General features: G+C 37.8%; 1 protein-coding gene across 2 annotated transcripts in view; it reads right to left on the reverse strand.

The window, feature by feature from the left end:
- The window catches only part of ABCC9 (ATP-binding cassette, sub-family C (CFTR/MRP), member 9), a 157402-nt gene extending 154384 nt beyond the window's left edge, over window positions 1-3018 (reverse strand). For both annotated transcript variants that reach the window (XM_006866936.1, XM_006866937.1), the window contains exon 1: window positions 2877-3018. In XM_006866936.1, the coding sequence (XP_006866998.1) occupies window positions 2877-3018 (142 nt within the window). The remainder of the gene's footprint in view (window positions 1-2876) is intronic.
- Between the last annotated feature and the right edge of the window lie 8802 nt (window positions 3019-11820).

Here is an 11820-nt window from a genome sequence, read left to right on the forward strand (position 1 = left end):
ACCTAACAACAACAACAAGAGTTGCAATAGCCTTTGTTTTTATATAATATGTTGTATCACCTTTGTTATCCTTGATCATTGTTAGAATAATGCTAACCACTTAGACAAATAGATATTTAATTAATAAAGACATGTAACAGTTTTAAATAATTTTCTAAGCCTTTCTTTAAAATAAGATTGTTAAATTATGCTAATTTTCTTAAGAAAATGCATCTGATATATTTTTATGGGCATAATCGTGCACTCATGCATGAGAATATTAAACATCAAATTCAAAATAGTGATTACCTCTTATGGAAGGATAGGAACAGAAAGCTCTTGTTGTTGTTAAGTGCTATTGAATTGGTTCTGACTCACAATGACCCTATGCACAATAGAACAAAACACTGCCTATACCTGTGCCATCCACACAATTGTTGTTAGGCTTAAGCCCACTGCTGCTGCCACTGAGCCATTCCATCTCATTGGGGGTCTTCCTCTTTTTCGTTGACCCTCCACTTTACCAAGCTTGATGTCCTTCTCCAGGGACTGGTCCCTCCTGATAATATGTCAAAATATGAGAGATGAAGTCTCGCCATTCTGGCTTCTAAGGAGAATTCTGACTGGACTTCTTCCAACATATATTTGTTTGTTCTTCTGGCGGCACATGGTACACTTTTATGTTCAGGGTCATATTTTGGTTCTCATGGACTTGTTTTAATTTTCTTCAGCTTCATCCTGAACTTGCATATGAGCAACTGATGATCTGCTCCACAGTCTGCCCCTGACCTTGTTTTGGCTGATGATACAGTTTTTCCACTGTCTTTTCCCACAGATGTAGTCAATTTGATGTCTATGTATTTCATCTGGTGAGGTCCATATGTATAGTCAGTCATCTTTTATGTTATTACATATTTTATGTTGTTTATGGTTTATGTTGTTAAAAAATTGCAATGAATAATACATTGGTCTTACAAAATTCTATCAGCTATCCAAGCATAATTTCTATCACCAAAACCATTATTTTCCAACTACTGATCCTTCATCTTTGTTTCCAACCTTTGCAGTCCAATCAGTGGTAATTATCAATAAATCTTACTGAATGTTTGATCAATTTCAGACTAAAGAATTTGGTAGAATTATTCTATTTCACCATCACTGGCTTTAGTGGTTGGTGAATAAATTTGAATAATAGTGGTATTAACAGTTTTCCTTATACGCATATGGATAATATCCTTTCACAGGCAGCATTATACTTCAAGATAGATCTTGAAATGTTCTTTTTGACGATGAATGTTATGCCATTCCTCTTCAAATTTTCATTGCCAGCATAATAAACCATACAATTGTCAGATTCAAAATGGCCATATAAGTTCATTTCAGCTCACTAATGCCTAGGACATTGATCTTTACGAGCTGCATTTTATTTCTGACAGCTTCTAATGTGGCTTAATGTGCCAGACTCCAAAGCTGTGTGAACTGCAAGGGCGGTGGTTAATCTCACCAGCTGCTCCTTGGAAACCCTATACAAGGTCGCTATGGGTTGGAACTGACTCAACAGCACTTAAAAACAACAGCAATTTTCCTAGATTCTTACTTCGTACATTCCAGGTTCCGATTATTAATAGATGTTTACAGATGTTTCTCCTCATCATGAGCTGTGCCTCACCAGTAAATGAAGGTCCCAAAAACTTTACTGAATTCACATCACCATGGTCAACTCTACTTTGAGGAGACATCTCTTTTCCAGTCATATTTTGAGTACCTTCTAGTCTGAGGGGCTCATCTTTCAGCACTATATCTGACAATATTCTGGTGCTAGTCATATTATTTCGATATTCAGTATTCTGGTGCTATCTGACAGTGTTTCAATGCTATTCATAAGGTTGTCAGTGGCTACACAGTCAGAGCAGTCTGCCTTTCCTCCATCCTAGTTCGTCTTAGTCTGGAAGCTCAGCTGAAACCTGTCCACCATGAGTCCTGTTGGTATTTAAAACACTGGTGGCATAGCTTCCAGCATCATAGCAACATGTAAGCCACCACAGTTTGACAAACTGACAGATGAATGGTGTCAAACTGAATGTAGGATGTGTCACATAAGAGTAATAGGATCAGGAAGTGACACAAAAATTCAACTGCATTCTTTTCTTTATATTCCTTAAGATGAATGGTGAGGTAATGGATGTTCATTATATTGTCCTTTATCACCTATCTATTAAAAGTATTTTATAATTAGAAATAGAAATGCATATGTCTACTTTGGTTGGTTTGTATGATAATTGGTCTGAATCATTTAATTTTATACATACATAAGCTGTGAAATTACACAGAAAATTCTATTACTACCTCTCCCAAATTATTTACACAGACACCCTCTTATTGCAAGATATCACATTTCGCATTCTTCAAGTCCCCAAACTGGTCGCTCGCTATGAAATATTTCCACCAACCACAGGAAGAGTTACTTGTACTAGCAGGAAATAGCCCAGGATAAATTTTGTCTGCATTTATAAGAGGGCTTACAGTGTGGTAGAGTAATTTCTCTGACTTGACAGATCTGTTTCTCTGGACTATTCCTTGAAGGTGTGTATGTATTCTAACCCATTTTCTATTTCCTTCACCTACCACAAAGCAAGTGCTCAATGCATGATTTAGATCTATCTCAAATAATTATCTTTGCCCTCTGTTTTTAAAACTGCTGCTGCTAACTGAAGAGAATTTCTAAGCAGATTGTGTCCTCTGTATAACCTATAGACTATCATATGACAACAATATAAGTTGTTAGAAAGCACAAAATATTTGCTGGTTCTCTTCTCACAGATTTACATATCTGTTTTCATAAATCAACACTATGCCAAATCTCAATTATTAATAAGACAAAAATTTAAATTACTTACCAATAAATAATATTGGGAAGGTGATAAACAACAGGAAGACATGAGGTACCAGATTGAGTGCATCCACAAAGCAGGAATTTTGTAATACACCACCATAGATATTATATGAAGAACTATTGTTACCACAAAATGAAAGACTCATCTCTTCTTATATGGTGTTCTCTGAAAAATAAAGGAAGAGCCTTTTATCACTGTATTCTTTCATAAAATTATAGCATATATTAGCACTCCTTTTTTTTTTTAATTGACAAAAAAGGCAAATCTATGCCAAAGTAATTTAAGAGCATCTTATAAGGGACTTATACTTCCTATAAGTCTCTTTTTCATAATGTTTTTTCCCAAGAAAAATATTTTAACTTTAAAAATGTAAAATAATGAATACCTATGCATAGTCATTCCTAAAAGGAGCAGTTGGCAAAAATGATTTGAAAGAACAAAAGTGGTGACATATCGTGGAAAGAGAAGACATGGAAATTAACTATTGAAAAGTCAAAATTGTATAATATAAAATCCTTTTCTATGTTCACTCATTGAAGATGTACTAACAAAACAACTTTGGTGGTGGTAATGTGTTGTGGAGTCAGTTCCCACGTAGAGCAACCCTGTGTAGGATGTCTGAGGCTGTAAATCTTTATGGGAGCAAAAAGTTTCATCTTTCTCCCATGGAGCAGCTAGTAGATTTGAACTGTTAACTTTGTGGGTTAGCACCCCAGCTCATAATCCACTAAGCTACCAGAGCTCTTTAAAATAACTTCATTGTTGCTGTTAAATGCCGTCGCATCATTTCTGACTCATGGCCATCCTGCACAGGGTTTCAGGGGTGCGACTAGTGAGTTTGAACCACCAATCTTGAGGTTCAAACCAACCTTATGGTCTATTCTACAGTGACATACCAGAACCCAAAAAATAACAACTTTACTAGATGCAATTTATGAAATTATGTTAGTTGCTGGAAATTTTAATACACAGAGACCAGCATAATTGCAACTGGTCTTTATCTGAATGTACTAAAGACGATTTTTAAAACTAAGTGCTATGAACAAATTAAATACAGCTTAAGGGGCAAGTTAATGGAACTACTCAGGTCACATAAGAGAATATTCTGATATGAAATGTACTCCACTCATATTTTTAATTAAAAGATGTCTCTTTTTTATTAAAAGTTATTTTGATAATACCCCATTTAAAAATTTTCTACATATACAATACAATATTGACTGTAGGTTTAAAGTTTTGCTGCTATTTTCACTATCCTTTTCCTGAATTTTCCACCAACATTATCTTAAACTCACTGCCCCCTAAACTTCTCATCCAACCTTTCAAGTTGCCACTGCCAATTTGAGCTACACAGATGATTCCTTGAAAGAGCACAATGTTCAAAGCGCTGACCTACTTTGTTAATTAAGCTATTTTTTTGGTTCAAAGAAGACTTCAAGAGATAGTTTTGGTTTAAAACTTAAAGATTATCTTGAGTCATTGGTTTCAATAGTTCCTCAATGGTATCAGAAAGTATTAATTCCATTAAGAATTTAAGTCTGTGCACATGTTCCCCATTTTGATCAGGATTCTGCTATAGAACCTTTGATTAAAACCTATAGAAGGATGGCTTTGACTGAAGCAGAAGGGTTTAGAGAGGCATCAGAGGACAAAATGATGCATGTTTTGAAGGCCTTTGGTGGGTTACTGGCTTCTACTGTTACTGAAATGAGGAGGCCCTGAAAGGCTTTCAGCATAGGAGTGACTAGTTAAACTTACATTTTATATGGATTCCTCATTGGTATGCTAAAACAGAACCAGTGTCCGCTCCATCAAAATAACCTACTGCCTTCAAGGTGATTCCCACCCTATTGGAAAGTGAAGAACTGCTCCTTAAGGTTTCTGAGTTTGTAAATCTTTATAGAATTAGATGTCTTCATCTTTCTCCTGAAGAGAGCCTAATGGGTTTGAACTACCAACCTTTTGGTTCACAGCCCAGCACTTAACATACTGTGACACCAATGCTACTTCTCTATCAAAATACTTCTGTGACATTCCAGCAAGAGTTTTAACTTTCTGAAAAGTTCTTTTATAATAATGCTTTGGTGTTTTGTTAGGTGCCATAGAGTCGATCCCAATCCATAGCAACCCTGTATAGGGTTTCTAAAGAGCAGCTAGTTGGTTTGAACTACCTAACTTTCAGTCAGCAGCCCAGTGCTTATCCTAAAGTGCCATACCAGGATTGATAATAATGCTTATTATTTATTTTAAAAGGAGACATGGTTGCACATTGGTTAAGCACTCAGCTGCTAACCAAAATGTCAGCAGCTAAAACTCATCTGTTACCCCCTAAGAGAAAAATGTGGCAGTCTGCTTTCAATAAGATTATAGCCTTGAAAGCCCTACGGGGCAGCCCTACTCTATCCTATGGGTTTGCTTTGAGTAGGCATAAACCTGACACCACACAACAACAATCATTTATTTGTTGTGTTAAGAACAGTCGAGTCGGTTCTGACTCATAGTGACCCTGCATAGGGTTTCGGAGGAGCAGATGTTGAGTTTGAACTCCTGACCTTGTGGTTAGCAGTCCAGTGCTTATTCCACAGTGCCACACTAGGACTCTACCTGCTAAATTCTGGGTACTGTGTGTACATTACCTTACATTCTTAGAACCACCAAGCAAGATGAATAGTGTAATTCCTGTTTTTACAGAGAAGGATACTAAGGTTCAAGTAGCTTCAGTAACTTGCCACCCAGTAGACAAACCAGGATCTATGCCCACATGTGTCTTACTATACACTATGTTCTCTTAACTGGACCACACCACCTCTGACTGATACTTTTAAAGAAAATATATTATCTACTCTTATTAAAATAAGCACAGTTCAAGATTTTAATCTCACTAGACTTTGTCTTTTCTCTATTTATTTCACACTGGATTCTGAGTTAGATTATTAGAAGTTGGCAAAGGTTTGATTAGTTAGCATAGTACCTTTTCTCTCTGCCCTTTCATCAATAACTGACTTAACAATAGTCACGGACAATATTTTTTCCTAGAAGAAAACAGCAACAAAGAGTGTTACACAGAGAAGATTGGTAATAGTAGGCAAACTATTGGAGGAAATGAATTTTAAATGAAAGTTAAATAAAAGATTGCATGAATAGAACTCATTAGAAAATCTGTGTATCTATAATCAAATGTTGAATCTCTCTTATATATTATTTCTGATAAACCCTTTTATTAGTAAACCATTATGCTTTCTAGTTAAGATCCTGTCTCATCTATAAAAAAAAAAATTGTTTTAGTTAAAAAAAGAAAACCTCAAGATGAGGTTATATATTTAGTAACTCCTTACAAACTATAGGATCCCTGGTGGTGCGCTGGATTGAATGTTGGGTTCCTGACCACAAAGTTGGTGTTCAAATCCATCATCCACTCCACCACAGGAGAAAGATGAGGCTGTCTATTCCCATAAAGATGTACAGTGTCAGAAATCCTAAGGACCAATTCTATCCTGTCCTATAGAGTTGCAATGAGTCAGAATTGACTTGATGGCAGTGAGTTTGGTTTTGGATTAAGATGAAGATTCTAAAAGGCATAGATGAATCAGAAAATATTTCAGATTTAAAAACAACAACCAAACAAAACAGTAAAATTGAAAGACCAAAAAGGAAGAGCTGGCAGAGGAGCTCATCTTTTGGACCTGGGGTTCTATGCTGAGAACCTCCTAGACCCAGAGGAAGATTAATGCCAAAGCACATGGATCTCTGAGGATACCAGGCCCATAGAGACAAGGGAGACAAGGATTTCCCCCTGAACTGATAAAGAATGAAAGCCTTCCCCTAGAGGTGGACCCTGAATTTGACTTCTAGTCTCCTAAATAATGAGAATAAATTTCTGTCTACAAAAGAAAAAAAAAAAAATTCACAGTAAAATGGAAGTTATTAATTAATATATGCATATTACATGTATTTTTAGTAAAGATGAGAAAAAAACAGAAACTGAAAAACAATAGCTAGTAACAGAATGTTTCATACTATTTTTATTTAATAAAAATGATAGAGAAAATTTAAATCCACTCTTTAAAAACCATGTATAAACCGTATGAATCAGACAATAGTTTTTACTTTATTTACTTGTATAGTGTTATACAAAATTATAACATTAGAACTGGCAAGATTTCTAAATGTTGATATTTAACCACTGAGCCAAATAATAAGGAACATTGTAACTTTGCATAATACATTCTCCATTACCTACAAGTATTACCTGCCTAGTTTTTAAACCACACCTAAAAACTAACAATAAAGTAGCCTTAAATAAATATTCTGTATTTGTAGAAAGAAAGTACCAGAGAAGTAAAACAATTGGAAAGTTTAGGAACATTTTCAGTTATATACCATATGTCGGGTATTCTAGACCATTAATTAACTAATTATGAAACTAATTATTGGATGTTGACTATGTGCTTAGGCACTGTCAATCCATTAGTGCACAAATGGAAAATCAGAATTAAAATGTAATATTTTTCAATTAATTTCTTGAAAAAATATATATATACGTATATGGAAACAATCATGATATAATCACACTAAAATAACTATTTCAAAGTTTTAGATAGATTCCTTTTCATCTCCCATAATCTCTAAATTCACAGGCTCCCAACTTGTCTGCTTCCTCTCATCACATATTCCCTTTTTGCTTTTCCTTCTGCCTTCTTCCATCCTCTTCCCCTTAACCCTTACCCTCCTTCTCCAACATCAAGTGCATATGTGACCCATTCCAACACCTACCCTACATTGTACCCTACATGCATAAAAAGACAGGTGTGAATTTAATATGTATGTGTTGACAATTACAGTATTTTTGCTTATCAAGGTCTTTTATTAAATTGGGATTTCTAACTAATTCTTAAATTGCCAATTGCCATTCAATGTTTTCCTCCCACAGCCCGTGGTAAACTAATAATTGGGGGAGGAACGAGGAACCGGTATAAAGTGCTGCTGCTGCTGGCTAAACTCTAACACCTGGCATCCTTTGGACACACCCCTTCTGAAACTTACTAGGTCAAAAGCCCACAGAGACCCAGACAAGAAGGCAGAGGGAGAGGCCAGGTGAAAAGACAGGACTTTTTCTTCCTGAGAAGCATAAGCCCTCAGAAAGGCATTCAGGACAGGGTTGGAGAACTTGACTAAATGAGCAAAGATAAAAGTGAAACTTTTTGATTATAGAAGTCATCTATAGAGCACAAAATCAAACAAAATTACACTGATGTGATGATCAGGTTTATAATCTCATAGCAAGAATGCTAACCTAATATTCTTATTTCGTAAAAGTATTTATGAAGTTCCACACCCTTAAGAATTACAAATTTTGGATTCAGTTGATGAATATAATAACTGACCTCTCAGCTCTCTTGGCTCCTCCATAAGAAACCTTAATTCTAAAACTGTGGTAAAAGTGTTATAAGGTTCATCATTTATTTGTGTTAGTCCCCTTTGGCAGTAGGCTGTTAATAAAGCAAGTGAAAAAGTAGCATTCTTTCACCCAGCAGACAGTGACATTTCTGACATGTTAGGAATTCAAGAGACTCTTAAAATACTTGGGAACACCTGAAGAAAACATGCTGTGGGCAATACGAAAGTCTTCCTTCTTGCATGTGAAATAATTCTTTACTTATTCAGAAATTAACCAAATTCATGTTATGAGAGAGAACCCCGACATTATGAAGAATTTACTTAGTGCTTTATCAGTATCTAAGGAATTTTTAATTTAAGACCACTTCTAAGCATGATTGCTTTAATACGTCTGGTGTATGGTTCATAAAACATGAACTAGCAGATATCTATCATCCATCCATTTATCCATTCATCCATCCATCTGTAACAGAGCCACATATGAAAATTATTCATAAAAAATGACCACTGACTTAGATTTACTGCAAACTTGAACCCACCCATTTATTCTTTAGTGGCTGTGAAATTCTATGCACACCAAAGGAAATGCTGGAACGACACTGCAATGGATTTTTTTCTTTTAATCTCTAAATAAAGAAATAAAAGAATAAATACCTTGGGAAATCACTTGATGCTGGTTCACACCCCTAGGCATGTACTTTGTTAACTTCAAAACACCGGCTTCCTACAATGTTTTAAGATGTAAATTTGAAACCCAGAACTCCTGAAAAGCAAAGTGTTACAAAAATTAAGCACACAGAAAGCGACTTCATGAGCAATACAGGAAATATCTGAGAAAATAATAATAACTCGTTTTCTGTTTCCAGTTGGTTTGCGTAGGAGCCGGCAGTTTATAAGACTAGAAACCTGATCCTCTCTTCGGTCTGGGGCCCGGTCCCTTAATTCTAGAAATAGCAGTGTTCGAAGACGAAGCACAGAGTGTGCAGCGGCGCCTTTAGGTTGCCGGGATTTTAGATCACTACCTACAGTTTACGATTATTTCTACTTTAATGATATTAATGTAAAAGGCACAGACTCACTTACTCCGAAGGTAGTTTTCCTTCCCTAGCCGAAGCACGCTGGGCGCCGGACAGATTATTTTTAGGGTGGTGGGAGATCAGCTGCTGCCTCCTATCGAGTTTCTAAATTGCACAAACTGCGCTCCGGCTGGGGCGGACGCGGCGAGTCTAACAGAGGCAGGAAACTGGGCAGAAGCCCCGCGCACAACGCCTGGGACTGGAGACCCTCCCCACCCCCGCTCGACCCGGCTTTCCGTAACCGAGTGGTGAACTCCAGGAGCGCGAGGCAAAGTTGACAAACCCAAAAATGTGCGGCCTCCAAACTTCATTAGACTCTTGACACTTGCATTGAGTCAATGATTCATCAGAGTCGGATTTTCAAGGTCAAAACACGCAAGGTACTCAATTGTGTGAATACATTTCCCCCCATATTTTGTATGCAACCTTTTATTAGCCACATAAGGAATCAGATTGGGGGGGTGGGGTGGGATTTGTTGTTTTGTTTTGTTTTGTTTTCCCTTGTCTGACTGGAAAAATAAAGGATTCGTTCTGGGGAGAAGAACCCTCTGTAGGGCTGAATTCCTGAGTGCGAACGTGTCCACAAGCCCGATATCCACTTCCCTCCTCCAGAGTCTCCAGATACGTGGGTACTGCTTCCAATTCGCAGCGCTACCGAAAGGCGACTCTTATCCCTTACCCAACTCCCCGAAAAAGAGACTTTGGTCCCACGGGGGCTTTATAAACTGTTCCCTCTCTTCAGGCTCCCCGCCTGAGAAGTAACTCTCCAAGGATATCATATTTAAAATACGTTCACCTCACCCTAATGTCCCCCGGTTCGCAAGCAGTAACTTTTGGCCTCGAAATCCAGGAAACCTTTTTAATTAGCTCTCCAGTTTTCTCAGGGACTAGTTGGGTCAGCTTGAAAGTATTGTAATTTTCAGCAACTGTCCTAGCCTAATTAAGGATGGCCAGACAGGAGTGCTTAGTGCTGCAGGGCTCGGGTCGGGCCCCCGTGGGGGCACCGTTCCAGGACACGGGCAGCTGGAGCTGGTCCCGGGACCAGAACCCTGCTCTTCAATGGACAGACGATTGCGCGTGAAGGTGGGAAAAGCTGCTTCCCGGCCTTGCGGACTCCATTCTCTGAGCGCAGAAGAGTTTCTCCATCCGCGCCTCACTTTCGGGAAGGTCGCTGGGTTCTTGGAGCAGTGACCAGTCTGGACTAGGGGGCACCAACCTACATCCTCTCGGGTGGGGAGGGTCTGCACTGTCACGTGGTGTGGGAACCCGGAAGGTTCTTTAGGCAAGGATTTGGCCGGCCTTCCAGAACTGGACAATGTCAAGCTCCTGCTGTTCGCAGCGACGCAGACGCAGGGAGAAAGGAGCAGCTTTAGCAGTGGGTAGCTCCGGGCTTGGGACCAGAGACCAGATGAATAACCGCCAGGAGGGCCAAAGGCTTCCCGGGACGTTTGGGGGAGAGCACTGAAAGAGGGGAATGAAAATAAGCCCCAAATAGAAACCTTTATTTGACTGCAGAAAATAAAGTTAATGTAAAAAATATTTTTCATAATCCTAAGGTCCCACCACTTATCTCAGTCTGTCTCACTGTGGTGGCGTACGTCTTGCTGTAATGCTGGAAACTATGCCAATGGTATTTTGAATACCATGATTTAACAACAACATGATAAAAAGCCGTGCTTACTACTGAAAACTTTTTGTGGTAGTTAAACAAAAACAGGAGAAAATTGCAGTATTAAATGTGGACGTTGTTTAATTTCAATACATGAAATTCTGCTGTGTTACTAATCGTTAGCTCAATGTCTTTGCTTAATTCATTATTGCCTCAGTTTAGTCATCTCTTCAATGGGATAAATTAAAGAATATGCTACAGAGAGTTGATGTGGCGATAAATGAGATAGTACAGTACCTGTGGAGTGCTGAGAAAATGTCAGACCAACAGCAAATCCTGTGCATATTTATACTGTTGACAAACATCATAATTTGTCACTTCATAATTTCAAACGACTTCCTGATTGCATTATAGATCTTCATAGTTATTATTTAAATAGTGGTGGTGTGCCATAGAGTCGGTTCCGACTCATAGCAACCCTATATAGGGTTTCCAAGGCCGTACCTCTTTATGCGAGCAGCCTCATCTTTCTTCCGCAGAACTGCTGATAGTGTCGAACTGCTAACCATTGAGGTTAGCAGCCTGATTAGTAACCACTACGCTATCAGAGCTCCTAATGGCTGCATAATGTTTCACTGTGTCGCTACGTTTACTTTTTTAAAAAGTTTTATTAACTTCCTGAATATGAGATGATCTATTTAAACCAAACGTGTTTTATATATTCTTATTTTAAAAGAAAACGCAATTTTTGTAATATGACAGGTAACATGTAGTTCTCTGTTACTGACACTCATTTTTTTCCCAGTGTTCACTCATCTTTGTATTTATTGTTTGTTGGCATTCAGTCAATTTGTCTTAAAGAAGT

Source organism: Chrysochloris asiatica, unplaced genomic scaffold, assembly GCF_000296735.1.
Source record: "Chrysochloris asiatica unplaced genomic scaffold, ChrAsi1.0 scaffold00098, whole genome shotgun sequence".
Lineage (NCBI taxonomy): Eukaryota > Metazoa > Chordata > Mammalia > Afrosoricida > Chrysochloridae > Chrysochloris > Chrysochloris asiatica.